This window comes from Cuculus canorus, chromosome 3 (assembly GCF_017976375.1).
Source record: "Cuculus canorus isolate bCucCan1 chromosome 3, bCucCan1.pri, whole genome shotgun sequence".
Lineage (NCBI taxonomy): Eukaryota > Metazoa > Chordata > Aves > Cuculiformes > Cuculidae > Cuculus > Cuculus canorus.
In genome coordinates this window covers 63,863,474-63,882,943 of record NC_071403.1, presented here as the reverse complement: position 1 = coordinate 63,882,943, position 19,470 = coordinate 63,863,474, and the positions used below count along the sequence as shown (strand labels likewise).

General features: G+C 33.9%; 1 protein-coding gene across 1 annotated transcript in view; it reads right to left on the bottom strand.

Annotated features, from left to right (window-relative positions):
- The window catches only part of RYR2 (ryanodine receptor 2), a 388,712-nt gene that overhangs the window by 62,081 nt on the left and 307,161 nt on the right, over nucleotides 1–19,470 (bottom strand). The window contains exons 67-77 of the mRNA XM_054062870.1: nucleotides 18,497–18,627; nucleotides 16,472–16,792; nucleotides 14,882–15,122; nucleotides 14,383–14,470; nucleotides 12,936–13,028; nucleotides 12,414–12,584; nucleotides 11,733–11,792; nucleotides 7,463–7,597; nucleotides 4,868–4,902; nucleotides 3,215–3,328; nucleotides 1,477–1,573 (exon numbers count right to left, since the gene is read on the bottom strand). Coding sequence (XP_053918845.1) covers nucleotides 1,477–1,573; nucleotides 3,215–3,328; nucleotides 4,868–4,902; nucleotides 7,463–7,597; nucleotides 11,733–11,792; nucleotides 12,414–12,584; nucleotides 12,936–13,028; nucleotides 14,383–14,470; nucleotides 14,882–15,122; nucleotides 16,472–16,792; nucleotides 18,497–18,627 — 1,486 coding nt within the window. The remainder of the gene's footprint in view (nucleotides 1–1,476; nucleotides 1,574–3,214; nucleotides 3,329–4,867; nucleotides 4,903–7,462; nucleotides 7,598–11,732; nucleotides 11,793–12,413; nucleotides 12,585–12,935; nucleotides 13,029–14,382; nucleotides 14,471–14,881; nucleotides 15,123–16,471; nucleotides 16,793–18,496; nucleotides 18,628–19,470) is intronic.

Below are 19,470 nucleotides of genomic sequence, written 5' to 3'. Positions count from 1 at the left end.
GACAGGTAGAGTCTATTTGAATGAATTGTGCTATATTGAATATTTGCTATTTGAATTGCTATTTTGAATGAATGGTGTAACACTTCTTAAGAGAGAGCTGGAGACACACTACTTATCTGTATGCTTGAGGAATTACAAGTGGAATGCCTATAGTCCTTAATTAAAGGATGACACAGAAGCCAATCCACTGTTTCTGTCATCTCTAAGGCAGTTTTTCACATAAGCTAACTGTCAGCAAGGAGTTCCTTATAAACTCATAAAGGAGGTAAGGAAACAACACTTTAAGTCAGAGTGTAACCAAATGACCATGTTGGGTTATTTCTTCACCCATAAACGCCTGCACATACACACGCACAAAGAGCTATGGTGCTCCGCATTCCATATCTACAAAAGCACGCTCTCAATTACTAAAATATAATTATTTTTGGCAAGGAACCTTCAATATTTAAAACCTTTGCAGAGTGTTGGGACACATTACAATATCAGTTTAAAAGGTTGTATACAAAGTATTTGCAGAAGTCTCTTGCTTGATCATATAATAGGAACGCCACAAGAAATGAATTCTGCATACATATAGGCAAAAATGAATTTTCAGTCTGATTGTGTTGAACTCATTGCTGTTGATCTTCCTTTCACTATTTTGATCCTTATTTCCAAAACTGTTCACAATTTGGGTAGTTTGCTTTAAGCATAATCTTATTATCATTCTTTTCCTAATAGCAATTGTCCAGTTAGCTTCCTCTCTCTCTATTGCAGAGAGCAGGCTCCCCTCACAATAAAATATTGATCTCAGACCATGTTCTGTTGGACCTCCCAGGGGCTGAATCATTTCATAGTACTAGTTCTTGCCCAGCCCTCAAAAGAACTATGTTTCCGAGAGACAACTGTAAGGGATGAGGACACAGAACTGCTGAAAATCACTCTGAGAATTTGGGTTATCACCCAGGCTAAAGACATGGCTCTAACACTTAATGGTTGGGAAAAATCCTCACCTTCCTGACAAGAGGATTCTTCTGCAAAGAAGCAGTAGACTCTCTGCCTTTGAGGAACTGATAAATCTAAGATTTGAATTCCTCTAGTTTCATATTCTAACCTTTTGACTTAAATGGTTTTAATGTGGGTTACGAAGTCTTCAAATACATAAAAGTTAACTGCCTAGAAAAAAGAGAATAGGCTGTTCTCCTTCTCCACAGGATAGGAGACAGGAGAGAGGAGAATGACAGCAACTGACATGTAATTTAGACAGAAGTCAAAAAGCTTTATAAAGTGTTCTGAAGCCATGAAGCAGACTGCCTGAGGGGATTCTGGAATCTCCATCACTTGTAATTTTTAACACCTGTCAAAATGTCTTGGCCATAGCTTTAGGTAGAGCTACTTAGATGATATCTTATGTACCTCATAGACTTATAATTACTATTATACAAGATGAATGTTAATCCGTAATACATTCCCATGACCCTTTGCACCCAGACGTACTGCTAAGTCTTCTATCAGTTTGTCTTCAAAATAGTGTTCTTCTGTTTCAATCCAAGATTTATCATAGCCTTGAAGAAAGAGATTGACAGCTCGGTGCCTAAAAAGGGATATTTAAGACAAAAGCTGTAAATTTTTAAAGAGAAGATTTGGTCAATATGAATTTAATTTAGCTTGAAGAACTGTCCAGTCATTACAACCACAGTTTAAAAGGAAAGCAAAATTTCCATAGTAAAATCTGCTGAAAGCACCTATTTTAAAAATTGTTTACATTAAGATGCTTTTATCAAATCTGTGTCCCATTAACTTGTAAAAGTGATAATAAAATGTAGTAATAATGATTTTAGGAATAGAAAATAAATAGAAATTTAAAGAAATTTAAACATAATTAAGAAATAAAATAAATTACTTTGCCACACTAGTCAGTTTTTTTTAAAATAGAAAATAATTTCATTTTTTTAATTTAAATATTAAAATAATAGCAGTAGATAACTTCACATTGTGCTCAAATATTTGTGTTTTTTAATGTTCAGGATTAGAATTGCATATCTTAAAATAAATCTTCTTTTTTTTTTTTTTTTTTCCAAATTCCATGAAATTAAATGGATCATGAGGCCATGAGACCACAGTAAAGTGGGTAAGCCAATAATGTTGATTACTGGGTTTCGGTTGGTTTTTTTTTTTCTTGAAGATTCAATGCAAAATGAAATATGTGACAGATAATTGTCCATGAAGAATTTAATTGATTATCTTAATTTTTTTTAACTGCCAGTCTGAAATACCAAAAAAGAAGAAGTATAATTAAAATACACAGGAATGCTAGTTATATGCAGGGGACCTACTTGTTAAAGTAAGAATTCAGATGGAAATATCTTTTATTGTATTTTAAACCGTCACAGCAGCCTCATTTCAAGCTAGTATGACTCTCGTGCCCTCATGCTTCCTGGGACAGACTTTATTCATTCTATGGTAATATGCAATAATGGTAACTATGGTAATAGCAATAATATGCATACTTCTGCGGAAACCTGAGGAAATTATTATGTTGAAAAGATCAGATAAAGACGTTCTGGAAATTATTTTTAGCAATTGCATGAAAAAAACCAGATGTCTTTACATTTTCTGAATGTTCATTCCTTCCAGAATCTCAGGATTCTGAAAACTGCTTGACTATAGATCCCATTCTCTACTGAACAAGAAGAAGAAAAGGAGCCACAGGAGAAGGTGTGAAACACTTAGAATATGTGCATATATTTCTTGTCTAATACAATGCTCTTACCAAAAGTGTGACAAGACTTCAGGTAAATAGTATCAGTTTATTTCCTGCATATAGAACACTTAGCATCTAATAATGAAGGAAGTTCCATTTTTGCAGACCCATAGCATGGCTTAGGAGGAAATTTATCTCCTAAGATGATATTACAGATATGACACCAATGTATCTGTTTGTGCATTTATCTCCTATGAAAGGTATTTACTTTTCAGAAAACACATCGAGAGGAACAGGTGGAATAACAGCTGGAGAACTAGAAATTTTAAATTATACTTTTTGTTATTCTTTTCAGAAGATATATTAGAAGAAAGTAATTAGATCTATTGAAAGAAAGTAATAGACAAAATACATTACAATGCAGTTCATCAATTACTGGTTTACATTTTTTTCTTCCATTCAATCTTGCCAAATAACATTGTGTGAAAATAAATGCATTTATGAAACACAGAACAAATATATAGTTCTTACCTTGGAAGATTATACAATGGTGCCATTCTAAAGCAGGCAACTACAGCTCTTTTCCTCTGTTTAGACAAAAGTTTATGCCACACTGCTTTTTTTGACCGCTGAGGATGCTCAACCTGTTATATAAAATGCACATGGAACAATAAAAAATGTGGCAATGTCCCTACTGTTTGGGCATAGTAATAATAATAAAAATGTAAGATAATAGATAACAGTGGAAAGATAACAGAAGAATAACAGAAGGGAAAAAAGTTTTCTAGACTGGGTTCAAGTGATCAGCCAAATTGTAGAATAAGAATTTAGAGAATAAACTTAAAAGTAAAAATCTCCCTTTCCTTGTATGATATAGATATTCTTTTTTACTTCATTCTACCTCTTACATCTTTTACAGAAATATTGTCGTCCTTGAGGCCATCTCTAAGGAAACCTTAATTTTTAATACAAAGAACCATCATTCTTTTTATCTTTTATATGTAAGTCTTTATCCATGTATAGATAAAGTGTACACCTTAATATTGCCTCAAACAATACTTTATAAGGAATTATCTCAAACACAATAAATCTTTTAATTGTAATGTTTACCATGACTGGGTAAAATGGAAAGGAATCAGCCTCAAAAATGAGAGAGGCATGACGACCTAGTTAGAATTAAATCCCCTCCACAAATCTGCATAGCTAGGTATTCCAAAACTCTTCAGCTATATTTCATAATCTTACAGCTCTGTCTTCAGATATATTCTCTTTCTGTGTCCCGGCTCTACAGCTGAAATGGCTCTACAGCTGAAATTGGATGTGCTCCATGTTCATTTTTTGCCCTCTCAGGCGTTTTTATTCCACTTTCTATCTTTTTTTTCCCTCGGAAGAAATTGTTTGCTGTGGTCCAGAAAAGCAACTGCATGCAACAGCATATAGCCTGACTGGATAACTGGGAACTACGATTGCAGGCTGTGCTACATATCACTTCTTTCCCACAGCTTATTCACAGTTTTTGTGATTCATTTCAGAACTGCATTGCAAAGATTATATCATCTGATTGAACCTACACAACTCTTGCAGAGTTGAGGGGGAGATGCTTTCTGTGACCTTTTTTTTGTTTGTTTGGGGGGGTGGGGTGGGGCGTGTTTGTTTCTGTTATAACTATGCTAGTGGAATAACAGGTCGTCTGCCTCCCAGCATCACTGAAGGAGTCAACGGAAGTAGCATCTCTACCCTGAAAGAATTAGTGATTCTCCCTTGTAATAAAATTAAGGATTTTACTTAAAATATGTGGTGGTGATGATGATTCTGTAGACTCGATATTGAATCCAAACACAGTTACTCAAGAAGACTTTTCTAGTTTAGCAAAATACAAAATATTAATCACAGTTAAACAATAGACATTAAACAGACTACAATAGTGTCTCACACATTCAGTGAAATGGATAATTATACTTGTAAGATCAAATGATGACATTCTAAAACAAGTTCCTTCCAAAAGATAAAATACAAAGGAAAAATATTTGTTAAGAGAAAGGATAGAAAATTGTTCACTGCAAACATATTCAAGTCACAAAACAAAGTCAGGGCTAATAATTTAGAAGTCAGACAAACCCAAATGTGAAAGTTAGATAATTAGTAATATCTTCACAAACAACTATAAAACTCTCTATACTTTCCCAAAAGAAATAGCCTCGGCCTACGCAAGCAGATCTCTGAAAATAATAAAAACAAAGAAGTTAGCTGTACATGGAAAGAAGATACAACGAATGAACTGATCTTTGCCAATGCCATAAGGAAAGGTTGCAGAGTATGTATATTGGAGAAAAGAGTACTTATATGAGGAGAGCAAAGAATTACTCAAGACTATTATCGAAATAGATCCAGTGCTCACACATGAGTTATTTTTACAGATACTGATTTACCCATTTCAGTAACAGAAGCACCTGAGCACTTGTCTAGAGAAGATAAGTAAAGCTGTGGGGTCAAATCTTTAAACAAATACAAAAGTACTCAGAATAAAAGCAGTTAGCATTTACTTCATTACAGCTCCTTGTTAAGTCTATCAGAAGATAGATTGGTTGATCTGGTATTACAATGGGAATCTGCTGGACTCTACTGCTACTGGATTGTACGCTCTGTGAGATTGATCCTATGACAGAACATGGAAAACATAAGGATCATACCTTGGGTTTCACTCCCCTGAATAATTTCTCCAAACCACAAAAGCTTAGCCAATTTATACACGAGGGCATAGCTAAAATGACAGAAATCAAGAGATGGTATATGCTGTTTGAACTCAAATACCAGTCTAATGTTCAGTTATGCAGCCCTGTGCATACTAATCAATTTCCTTCCAGTCTGGTTAACTTTGATGAAACCAGGTAAAAGACAAGAACTTTTGCATGTCACATTTCTAGGTTTTCTCTACTCTTCCTCCTCACACACTATATCCTTGCAACTAACACCTGTTCTTCACTCTCTCTCTCTAGTAGCCTAATCATGATTGCCATAGATTTACTTCCACATTCTATTCCTTTTGGCTTGCTCCACACATATTGAATAACAGGTAAAATTTAGTGACTCTTCCTCATCTTCTTTCAAACTGTGTAAAGCTGCTGAACTTAAAGAAGTCCATATTCAGGGCGACACACTATATGGAAAAGGAGTTAGATGATGTAACAGCCTGGACACAGGTATTCACATCAACACGCTTTGTGCATTCCAATATCTCTGAAAGTTAATTCTAGAAATCAGGTACTGTACATTGTATATACAAGCACTTGCACATCTCTCTCAGTTTCCTACTTAACTGAACAAGTGATCTCATCACAATATGAAAACTTCCTGACATGGAGCCTGAAAACCTCTGCCAAGCCTCTAAGTGAAACCAACTAATCCAATAAAATGGCAAATGTTATTTTCAAAGAAACAAAAAAAAGCAAATATCATACACCATCAGTTTGTAGTTTGGTGTAACAAGCAGTGTTCACCTTTGCCACTAGGAATACCCTGCAAATTAACAGGTGGTTTCTTCAGTATATTTTAAAGAAAGAAAGCCTATAAAACACAGAAAAAATCTTAAGTGCAAAATAGCTAACAATTCAATAAGTGAAATGGAAAATTAAATTTATCAACCAGTCTTTCACTTGTAAAATGTGCCAGAATTGGGGATTTTTTAATTTCAAAATTTAAAGGATTAAAAACACAAAGTTAAGTAACAAAGTCTTGTCTCAAGAGAAAAAAAAAGGACAAAATAAAAATCAGCCAAAAACTACCTGATTTCTGGGGACAAGTTTCATCAGAGAGACAAAAGACAAAATTTTATTGGTGCTAGTGGGCAGGACACAAAATAAATTGCAGAATTTTTAAATGAAAGTTACTGTAGTCCAGGTCACATGGGAAGCTCATATATTTATGCAAAAAATATCAGAGAAAACGATAGTGTTTCACACCAGATTCTGAAGCAAGTTTAAGATTCTGCCAGAACTTTCTCAGAAAAATAATTTCTCCACCCTGCTCCTGCTATTTCTTAAACGCAGCAAGTAATATTTGAGCTGGTCATGTTAACCTTGGTATGTATTCACCATTGTCCCAGCATCAACATTTCTGAAGTCACATATGCAAGCAGTTTGCGATAAGCAAAGAGTACTCTTGCTAAAACTTCTAGATTATCAAGAATTTTCTGAATTTCAAGTCTTATTTTCTAAATGCATATATTCTTGCTCACATTCACACAAACTTCAATATGGATTTTGTCAAGAAAAAAGACATTCTTCTCATAGTTTTTTAACCAGTATACAGTTAACAGCTCTCTAAAGCCATCACTAAAGAAGTTGTGCATCAAATCATCTGACTGTCCTACTCCATACAGCCATAATATGCAGAGATTTATATAGGCAGCTTTAGGTTTCTTGCTATTTCAATAATTTAAATATTTCAACTGAGAAAAAATACCTGGGGAAAAAAACGCATTTTTTCAATAAGGAAGAGGGGGTTTATTCACATTTCATTATTCATGGACGATTTAGTGACTACTTCCTGCTAGCTGAAATGCACCAGAAGGAAGCAAATAAATGATTGTGGGAGCTGCTGCAAACACATTGTGTGATCAATATGACCATGACATTGATTTACAAAATACAAGGCAAAGCACGTAAACATTAGTCATTATAAGAAAGAAAAATTAATATAATATTAAACACAGCAGGTGAAAGTATAAATGAAACTTTTGTTTAGATCAAGAAGCAATGGAATTGGGAAAATGGGTCTAACCTGTTCCAGGTGAAACAGTACATTAGCTATATCAAGGACCCTTTCCACAGTCTTCTCTGGATCTGAGGAATCTTCAGTTCTGTTTGGTAAATCTTTGTAAAGTGCCATCTGCCATCTAATGGCAGGATCCTCAAGCTGCAGGAGAAAGATTTCACGTCACCAAGGTAAAATATTCCACACTTTGAAGCACAACAGAAGCACTTTATACATCTAACCCACATGTTTACATAACTAACCCATACAGTGTCCACTATGATGACAGGAGAAGAAAACTAAAGACTGGTTTGCACAATGTTTCTTGAATGTTTCCAGAGAACTAGAAGTCTAATAATCATACAAAGAACAAATGATCATGGGCCAACATATAGCACTGGCACCAGCAATTAATACATTATTTGAGGACAAGTAATGAATGAGAGGTAGACAGACATAACTTTGTAAGCTGACTTTCCAGTTATTAACCCAAAGAACAATTAAGTTCCTGCTCTGCTAGTTGGGATTACTTAGTTTTCAGTAATGGAAATTAGTAATATTAGTCTAATTTACATCTACTTTTTTCAGTTTAATTATTTTCAATGGTTAGAAAATCCTAATTTACTGATTACTACCTAAAAAAATGAGAAGTTAATTTATAAAAAATGAAATTAAGATGTATTTGCTTATTAGCCTACAAATCATAAAGAACAAGATGAAGCAAAATGTTCTTATTTTTCAATTTACTTTCTATTGCAGAACTCCATGCTTCTCCGGGTTTTTTTTAGCAATCTTTCTTTTTTTTGGTTCATTTTGTTTCCCCAGTGCTTCTGCTGATCAACACTTATGCAATACAATTTGCAAACACCTTTTTGTGCCAATAACACTGAAGACAAATGCAATGTGTAGCCCATTTTACTGAGAGATGTGGCCAGCGATCATTCCTGATTGCACAATTTAGGTTTAAGTCACACTGGCCTGGATTCCTAGAGCATTTATGAATCTAAACCCTACATATTCGAATCAGGCTTAAACTCAACACTCGCTTTTCTAAAACATCTTTGTGGATCCAGATTTCAATTTGTGCCTAAAATGAGACAATACTGTAATTCACCTTCACAAAATACCTTATGATACAGTTTACCGAAGTTCCAGGAGTTATTATAAACTTACATAGTCCCGCAATAATAGCTTATTACAACCTAGAAAGCCAGAATTGGCAGGCATTTCTTCCACCTTTCGGCTTTTCCATTTCTTAACAACTGTCACATCCACAGTCTCTGTGTGAGCATTTGACTGGATCAACATGAATGGATAGTCCACAAAAGACTTTTTAATCACAGGTGGAGACTTCTTTTGATCTGAGGACTCCTCACATTCTATCAAGGTACAGCTTTTTTGTATAGGTAGTTTTCTAAGGGTATGAGTAGTTGACATTTCAAGGAGTGAGTTAGCATGGCTGGAAGAAGATTTTGGTGACTTGAGCTTCATCCATGTCAAAATGAATGCAAGTTTCGTCATCAATTTCTTGAAATAAAAGGCTCGGTACTGAGTAACAGCATGCAGGCATGCAAGGAAAGGAAAGACAGAAACAGGGTGAAGACAAATGTAGACAAAGGTAGACAAATGCATGAAATAGACGCCACAACATTAAGAGCTAAAGATTCAGAAGGATGATTCTCAAACAGTGCAGTTTTTGAAAAAGAAATCAAGATAAATTACATTTTAGCTCCAACATAAATGACAGCACAGGGTGTCTGTGAAAAGCAAAAGTGGTTAACAGAAAACAACATTTGAAGAAACAATATTGCTATAGTTGGAAGAAAACAGCCTTTCCAAAAAGTGATATTTTTCCTCTGCTTTGAAAACCACCTTACACAAATATCATTATAAACAAGTTACATACTAATACTTAACATTAAATAATAATTTAAATTTATAAGACCATTTGGCCCACATTTCTTTTATGTTCAACTCAATCAGACAAGAAAAAGTTTGTGTATGCATATAGCATAATGGCATCATTTTTCTTAACAAGAAAAATCATACTTGACTCTATCTGACATATATTTGATTCAGTCATGATAGTGGCTGAATATGAATGACATCAGGAAATTACTGAAGAAATTATATTGTACTTTGTAAATGAGTATTGAACTCACCTTTATACATTATACTCTTAAATAATGAAGCTACATACTTAGGTTTGATGTGAACTCTAGAATATGACAGTGCTAACTGATTCTTGAAAGATTTCAAGACACTGAGAACAAATTACATAGCAAAAGATAACTAATCATAATAAAGATAAAAAATAAAATGAAAAACTGAAAGTAGAAGTGCTAGAAAATGCCATATCTTGTCTGTAGTTGAACTGAATACTTTTCACATACAGTACAAGACCAGAGCTTTTCAAAGTAAAGCAATACGTATACAGCTATAAAGTAACACTAGCTACAATACATACAATAGCTGTTCAGCTTTCTTAGCTACATATTATGTGGTTCCCTTTCAGTATGTCATCTTCGACTAGGGATTCATTTTACAATTAGGAAAATCCTTAATTATCAAGGCTCCTTAAAAATTTCATTATTATAAGAAATTTACTTTTATTCTCATATTTTATAAAGAGAGAAGATGATGAGTTGCCAAACAAAAGCAAGCTTTTAATTGAAGCAAAGCAACTTTCCCAAGAGCAAACATAGATTGAGGTATTAAGAAGTATCATCATCAGTTCAAGGCAACAAAGCAGCAACGGACAGAAATTTCTCCATAGCAGTATGCAGAATGTAATCCTAAAGAAACAAAATAGAAACTAAAGTACTCAAAACAGGTGGACAAGTCCTAAGAAGCAGCATGAAATGGAAGGCAAGATTTAGAACTGCATGGTTCACAAAATGGTAATGCACACATACTGAAAATGTCAGAGCAGAAATACCTATCTTCATAATTAAGAAAACATTACTGAAGTTCACACACAAAATCACTATACATTTAAGGTTCATATGTTCATGGCATGTACACTGGTTAAGTAGTGTTGCTTATGAAGATCTTCACAAGTGCTCTTTTATTCCTAATACTTCGGCTGTGCGGTTTCTTCAGCTTCTCAGTGTTTATATTTGGTACGTAAGTATTTCAAGGTTTTGTTACAATAAAAGCAAATCTTCCTTTCTCAGTGGTAAATTTTTCTATGGCTAATCCCTATAATTTAAAGGTATTGGTCTTATATTTCTAATATTTTATGAAGAGTGCTACTTGTTAGCTTTGCAAAATTATGTATCTTCTTGTGGGCTCCCCAAACCCCCAACCTCCACATTTTTTGCTTGACATTGCAGCAATATAGAGAAAACATAAGATATTATTCAGGAAGAACCATCCCATTACTATATCATATTAAAAAAAAAAAAAAAAAAAAACATTTATTGCCATGAACTGAATTGCAGTGAAATATGTACTTCTGGATAATTCTTAAATAACCTCTCAGAAAAAAAAGAAAAAAAAAAAAAAAGGCAGATTTTCAACTCACATCTTTATTCTCTTGTAAACCTTTAATGGGCACAGGAAATACTAGTTTGTTTTTCCCTTGAGGTGAATAAAATCTGGGGCAAGGGAAGGAGGTAAAGGGCAATCCTAAATAAAGCACCACCCATAGGTCCAATTCCATTTTCCTTCAATAAAGAAGAAACAATACATCATTTTACTACTCTTCCATATTATGGCTGCTTCTTTGCCATTATTTGAAGTGTTAATAAAGCAGTTCAACTACACTGGGTCAGTACAGGATTTTTTTTTTTTTACAGCTATTCAACTGGCACTAGTTGGAATTTAATCACAAAAAATCTAGACTTTTTCCAATCTATTTTCTTTTTCCTGTGCTGAAAAACAGGAACTAAACTGACCAAAGTGGAGAACTTTCACTTCACAGAGCACACCAAAGTGGCAGCTTCCTTTTCCTTTACACTTCAAACTGAGACAAAGTAATGTCAAGCATTTTGTAGATTGTATTTCGGATAATAGAAGGTAGAGTTAAACAGTGATGGACTTTGCTTCAGCCTCCAATTTCATATTAATTTTGTGCATAAGCAGGGATTTGAAGGGCCACATGTTATTGTATGCAATGCGTAAGTGAACACATTAAAAACCTAACATTTAACAATCAACATGAACAAGTTACTTGACAGAAGAGAAAAAGGAATTATAAATTATCTTAACAAATCAAGGCAGGTATTCATTACATGGCACCAACAAGTGAATTCAAAGGAATAAAAATAAGGTTTAAAAACTGGATATAGATTACCTTGCCCTGGAGATGAAGATTACTGCGGATGACATCTCGTACTTCATCTTCAGTATCTCTCTGTCAATAAATTACAAATTACACAAATTAGGAATAGAAGATAATAAAGAAAAGATATTTTTCATGCAAATGTCAGCCTTGGGTTTAGTTCAGATGATAGATAAAACTAACAATGCAGATGATTAAGGAAAATCTCAGGGGCATACAACTTTTTGTCTCAGGCCAGACCTAGACATACCAAAGCTCACGGGAACAAGTTCTAGATGGCGTCATACATATTCGTCCATGGCAACACACTAAATGTAAATCTGAATTTGAATTACTAGTGCATACATACATGCATACTTTAACCCAAGCTCGATGAAACCAGTATCAGAAATACAGCCTTCTCTGATTTGATTTCTGTTGCTTTTGGAGAAATAATTGTTTTATGTTAAGAATGTCATCTCTATTCATACACTCATCATTTAGAAAACAAGTATGTCCAAACTGAAACGTTTTATGCTCTGAAAACGAGAACAATGTGTAGATTACTATCACCCACAGCCATCTATTTTGCCTTTATATTACAAAATTATTCTTATTTGAGCGATGCTGTAAGCATAAGAACGGTGGAAAATACCCAAAGCACTTCATCAGTAGAATATCTCTACCTTTCAGACGTGCAAAAAGAGCACCTACCACACTGAATCGATTTTTGGCCAGTGCAATTAGTTCGTGGTCTCCAGGTGCACAAATGTTTAGGCCAATGGGAAGTAATCTCTTCAGTGCTGCCACAATGAGAGATGTTTGCATAGAGTACCGGTCACCTTTTCGCTTCATCTTCTTCCTCTCCTGGTCAGAAACTGCTGCCTGAAGCATAAAGCAAAGATGAAAAACATTCTTAAAATTAAGTAAAAGAATTGTACTAGCAATTTTGTATTTGTCTCTGGTTTGACAATTTCCTTACTACCTCTACAAGCTGCAACCCTATCCAAGGGATATTTTGCATTAATATATTGAGAATTCACCATGTTTCTCAAACAACTACAAATCATAAGCTGATGTGCTCAACAGATATTGTAACCCAAAAACTCGACCAAAACAAAAAAAAACAAACTCCAATCAAATGAAAAAAAAGAAACCAAACTCAAAAAGTGCTTCTCAAGTCCTCCTTTATACTTCTACTCTGCCGAGAGGAAAATACAAAAGTCTTTACACTACCTTGGACATCTTAGATTTGGTGTCACTGATGAGGAAAGACATGTTGTTGATTTCATTTTGTACCACAAAGTTCTGCTCTTCCCTTTTGAAATTCTGGAAATATATAGAAGATGTCATTTAGAAGCACTTATGATATAGGAGGAAATTAGGTAAACAAGCCTAACAAGGATAGAAAAAATGAATGGTTATCAATAATATACTTGAATTCCAGCTTTATTTGCATGACATTGCTCAGGGGTTGTATATTTTGGGGATTATTTTCTGTGTTATAGAGAAAAAAGTGTTTCTTTGGCTATGAAATAGCAATTATAAAAATCTCACTCCTCCTCTAACTCAATATAAAAATATTTTCTGGGTTTTCCCTTACTAGTAAATCATCCATTCCATTTGTTTCCCCCTTATAAATGCCACTGTAATCGTACATATACAAAACTTTAAATAAAAGACTGTATTATGAAAACATAAGTAATTTCATGATCCAGTATCTATCTACTACGTAAGCAGTTTCTGTGCACGGTGATGCTTATTATAAATCTCACAGGCAGACATACACAAATAATAAGGCATCTTGTCTATACTACACATGAAAGTATTTAGTCTCTCTTGAGATTTTTATTCTTTTTTGTTCCATTATTCACATGAATCATATTTTTTTATTATTATTATTTAAGCACTTGATTAGGTCTTAATACAAACCCCTCAGTTTTTGCATTCAGAGCAATCAGACTTGAGAACCAAGGGTAAATTTTGTATAAGTGGAATTAAGAAGAAATCCTTCACTGGTAAAACTCATGAAATATGAACTAGTATCATCCAGGAACTTCTTTCATTCAATCTAGCTACAGACCTAGGCTTAATAATCAAATTATATACCTTTAACTATTATTGTAAGAAATACAAATCTACACTGCAACACAAATTCAGTGTCTGTAAATAGAGCAGCACATTTCCTTCAGGAAACACTTGTTCCAATAGTTGTGTTAAGGAACTTACCACATTATTTTTATCATAACTCTGCCAAGAGCCTCAGGTAGACAGATTGCACTTTTTAGGAATATGGACTTTAACAAGACAATTGCTACTATTTTAGTAGTCATATATCCTAATTATAAAAAGGTTTTAGGGGTGAAAATAACTGACTGGGGAAAAAAAAAAAGAGTAAGGACAGACCTCAATAAGCTTAATATATACAAAAAACCTGAACAAACCAAACCAGAATGTATACAAAAATATATCTATAATCAGTGCTATTATACTACAAGACACCCATCAACTCCCCTAGTTACTCAGGAATTTCAAGTATAAGAAAAATGAAAGTCATTAATACCTTATCATCTGCAGTTTCACTTCTGATATTATATGTGTTCGCCCAAACACAATCACTAAATAATTGATCAGCTTACCAAAAAACCTAAATAAAGCAAGTATTTACCATGGAATTACTTACGTGAGACTTTGACCAGTAAATGAAGACCTCAGCCACCATGCGGAACAATTCTTCTGCTTCAGGGTTGGGTTCTTTCAGCCATTTTGCCCTAAAATTTGGTAAAAGGGTAGAAATGCAGATGATCCTCACTGGCTTTATGTTTCAAAATCAGTTTTCAACATTCCACAAGGATGCAAGTCAACTAAATCAAACATGCATGCTTTTGAATCCTTTCTGTCAGCAGCGGCTTTTTGATGTTGTATTTCAAAACCTTTAAAAACCTCTTACATTAAACTTAGGTCTATCCAACAGATATGGATTGAAGGTTTTTTTAGGCTTTCTTCCGAAAAAGACCTCAGCTTCTCCTAAAAGTCATAAGGCATCACTTTGAGCGAATTCAAGACTGAAAGGCTGCATAAAAGCTACTATAACTCAGTGCTAGCCATATCAAGGGTTAAGAGATGGTATCAATAAACAGGAGGATTTTATGAGATTCACTGACCTACTCCTCTCCACATACCTGTTATAGTCCACAAATCTAATCAACAAAGGGTAGAAGGCATAGAGGTCCCGTGCCAAAGTAGTGAACTCATCTAGGATAAGCAGTTCAGCCTCCGACATGTCACCTCTGCCTTCTGCTCTTAGATGTTCTTCATCCGAAACAACCACTGCTGCTTTTTTCTTTAGCTTATCCATCAGTGGCAGGAAGTGTGTCTTTAAGAGCTGCGGCTTCGCTTTGCTTATGATGGGCTGGGAAAACACTATTTAAGGCAATGAATATTATAATATATACCTGGCCAAAAAATATGAATAATAACTTTTACCTTCCCCTCTTTCTTGGATCTTACTTCTAGGCAACAAAGTAAATCCTGCCCCCATTGAAATCAGCAGAAGTTTTGCCAAGAATTAAATGTGGTCAGGATTTCACAGTCAATTCACTTTGTTACGATGAGGGTAGAAATTACAGCTTCACAGACTAAGCTTGCAAGATCATAAAATTTGAAATATCCCTTTACTAGCATCCTGTCAACACACTGATATTTTCCTGAATTATTTTATTGAGTAATGTAGAAATTGTTTAATGGTATGTATGGGTAAATACATATATAGGTACATAGCACACACAAAAGTTTTCTCCGCTGCTTGGTTCCTCTTTCGAACCTTGCCTTTTGGCTTGAGTGAAGTACAACTGGAAAGCATGCTCTAGTAATCTGCAAACCTACTGAAACAGCCTGCTGGTATTTCTTATGCATATTAGGATGCTGGAAGTCTTACGTGTAGCCAGAAATGAGACTGATTCAACCATCCATCAAACATCCATTTGGGACTTATTAGCACAAGCTTTTTGCAAATTTAGTCATAAAAATGAATATGTAAATTAGCACTTCATCTGGGCCCATTAGTGCAAAACCATTTGTAACATATCTATTAGATTACAAAGAACTTTAGGCAGTTACCACTTATCCTTAGAGCACATTACATTACTAACCCTCAAAAGACTAGGAATCCAGACTGCTACCATGGATGAAATTACAGCTACAATAAGTAATGAGAAATCGTTAAGAAAGCCTAATTGAAAAACTGAATTCACAACACTGAAGTGACTTTTCCTTACAGACTGTAACTGTTTTAAAATACATTTTAAGGTGTTATCACAATGAAGTTAATGACATGCATTTCATTTCATTGCAATAGATATGTTATATATATGTCTTCAAAACAATATTTTAAGGATCCAGCACTCAAATAGAATAGCAAGGAACTGTGTAATGTTGGCAAATAGAAAATTGCTATATAATGAAAATGGACTAACTACAGTCCTTTAACTCAATATGCTGCAAAATGCATATGTGCATATTTTGGGGGTAAATAGTCTAATGTATTATTAAGAGATTAAAACATACTGCTTACGCTGCTTTTTCTGTATACTTAATATACCAGGTTCATCAAGATCTGTATTGTTTAAAAACATAAAAATATTGTTCTTCTCCAGCTTTAACAGGGTAAATACAAGGTAATTCAGAGTGCAAAACTATATATACACACACACATTCTAAATATATATACACATGCATGCTTGTTTATTTCTTTCTTTATGTTTACATCTTACCTGCTAATCTCTTCATCCAGGCTCCTTCATCAATACCAAGGTTGTTATATATGATTTTCAATATGTTGCCCAACAGAGTATTCATGTGCTCTGATGTCAAGGCTGTGCAACACATTTCAGCCTTGTCAGGGTTGTTTTCTGGCCCATGCTCCCACCAGTGTGACATATAACTACATAGCATAGGCAGTATTACTTCCATGATATGTGGCATTTGTGTGTAACGAATACCAGACTCAGCCAGTTCCACAATTTCTTCCATTAGCTTCACCAAGGAAGGAATATTTGGGCAAACCTCTTCTACACTAGTAGGCAAATTGAGAACTATTGGGAGGGGAAAAAAAAAAAGTAAAAAAAAATCAATAAACTAAGTCAGTGAAGGAAAATAATTATTTTCAATTGCTATTCTGCACAACTTTTGTTTTCTACTTATATTTACGTCTTTCTGATCCAAGAAGAAAAGCCCACAAATACAACACTAAAATCCAGTTACTTTCATACCACTGAGCAATGCACTGTTCATATATATGCTTCAATATGAAAACTTTCTACAATAAAAATAATCCCGAAACTTCAATATGGAAACTTCAATAAAGTAATTATTATGGCATGAATTCAGAGAAATCACATGCAATTTGCAGTATACTAAATAAAGCTTAAATTTCAAAATTTCTTCCAACATAAGCTTTGCTGTTGAGGAAAAAAAAAAATGACACAATGAAACATCTCTCCACAAGGCAGCAGATGAGTTCTGGAAGGTAATAGGAAAAAAAATATTTGCCTGACATAATGAGTAAAGTAGATTCACAGAAACTGACTTCTGAAGGTGAATTTCTGCATGTAAATGTTAATTTTTTGAGTTATTTGAATTATCAATTCCTTCCTCTGAAAAGGCACTGCAGTTGCCTTTATTTTTGGAGATGGTTTCTTTCACCTACAAATAAATATCTGCATGCACATCAATTAGGTTCTGAATGTCTAACACCCTGATGTACACATACAATAAGATATACAGGTATCTATACATTGAAAATTGAGGCCACAATTTGTGAATCCAAATATTTGTACCAACACAGCCTAAGGCAAGCCTTTTTCTAAAAAGTCTCTTTTACTTAGACCCAATGCAACTTTGGAAAATAAATTCAAATTTCTGTTAAAAACAAATGAAAATACAGCCGATTGTCTTTCTAGATGTATAAAAATAGCTAATATATATACATATCTCGTAAGTAAGCATGGCTGTTGATATTTCTCAATATAAGATGCTAAAGCTCTTTGAAGAATAAATCTGGTATGCTCCCTTTTATAAAAATAAAGGTCAAGTTATAAAATGGATGCCATCATAAAATGGTATCTTATATACTGTCATCTACACATCTCTGTAATATAATTCACATTCAGCATATATGCAGAGTTTGTACAGTTCTACTGTAACTTCTATTTACCATAGGAACAAGTAGTTCATATGACCTTATTCAGCAACTGTGTTCCAGCATAAGAAACATCAAGAGTTTCAGAGTGTAACAAAAACGTATATGTAAAATAAACAAGCATGATGTTACTGGAAAGTATATGCAATGTCTTGTATTTCAAACAAATAAAAAATAATTTACATACTACTCTGCAGTGTATCAACTTTCTAAGAGTGTATATGTAAATACAGGCAAAGACATTTTGCTTCAATTTTGTTTCATATAGCATATGAAAACTAAGGAACTCAAGTTACTGATTAGAATATATAATTGTGTCATGAAATATATAATATCTGAGATACTAAAAATGCGTGAAATCTCTTCCAAAGTGGTATTTTTAGAATGTCATCCCAAAATGAAAACATCGGCATCTTTAGAAGCCTGTAATAATTATTTTTAACAGACTTAGCCCATTGATTTAGGGAAAAAATACAACCAAACAATTGCAAGAAAACTTCTACACTATAAAATGTATACAAAAATACATGTATTAAGGCAAGTAGCATTTATAGTGAAATTGTGTTTTCATAACCATCATGTGAGTTTCTGGAAATACCTGCTCTCTCTCTTGCATTCTTGGTATTGTAAATTGAGTAGATATTATGTTTGTTCAAATGAGTTTCCAAAAAAGCCACTGGGAAGGCACCTGAGAAAGCAGCCAAGCATTCTCCTAGTGCTGATCGTTGCCTGTAAATTAACAGACATCATTAAGCATACATATCTTCGATGACTGACTACACCTCAGGGCAGTTGTATAGAAATCTTATTTTTATTCTAAGACAAGCTCATCTCAAAGAGATAAACCACTACACCGTTTATCAACACAAGAACAGGTAATAGAAACTGAAGTAAGCAAGTATCATGGGTCTGGTCTGCAGTTATGCACAGGTTGATTTGCCAGACAGTTTATAGATATTTGAACTTCCTAGATTACTGCAGCCAATATCTGAAATGTATGAGTTCTTTTCAGTCTTCCCTCAAAACAATGTCAGCCACTACAGGGCATCGATTCAGTTTTGAGAACTGATTTACCTAGGTACCTCTGTTTTTCAGCCAAATATGTTTCGCACAGACCAAATGTAACTTGTAGTGATGTTAGAAGATACATAGTTACAAAAAATAAAATTATAAGGCCTTATTTCTCTGGGTAATTGAGCTATAAAAGGCATAATGTTGTATGAGTGACAAATTAAGTTTAGGGTGATGAAATGTATAAAGAAATATACATCACATTTAAATCATATATAAGGAAGAATTATAATAATAGCTGAGTTGAATGACATATTTTTACGATTCCCAGTCAAATCCCATATCAAGCAATATTTATTGCAAAGTCAGATAATTCTATTTGTAATCGTTATTTTAATTAAGAAATATATTTTGACAAACTTAAAATGCAACATTTTAAGTGTATGTAATAATGCAGCTGCATTCCACTTAAGATCTGAGAACCATTTTTCTCTCAAGATATCTTTCCAACAACGAACTCTTCCTATACTCATTTCTGGACTGCATATTCATAAAGGTAAA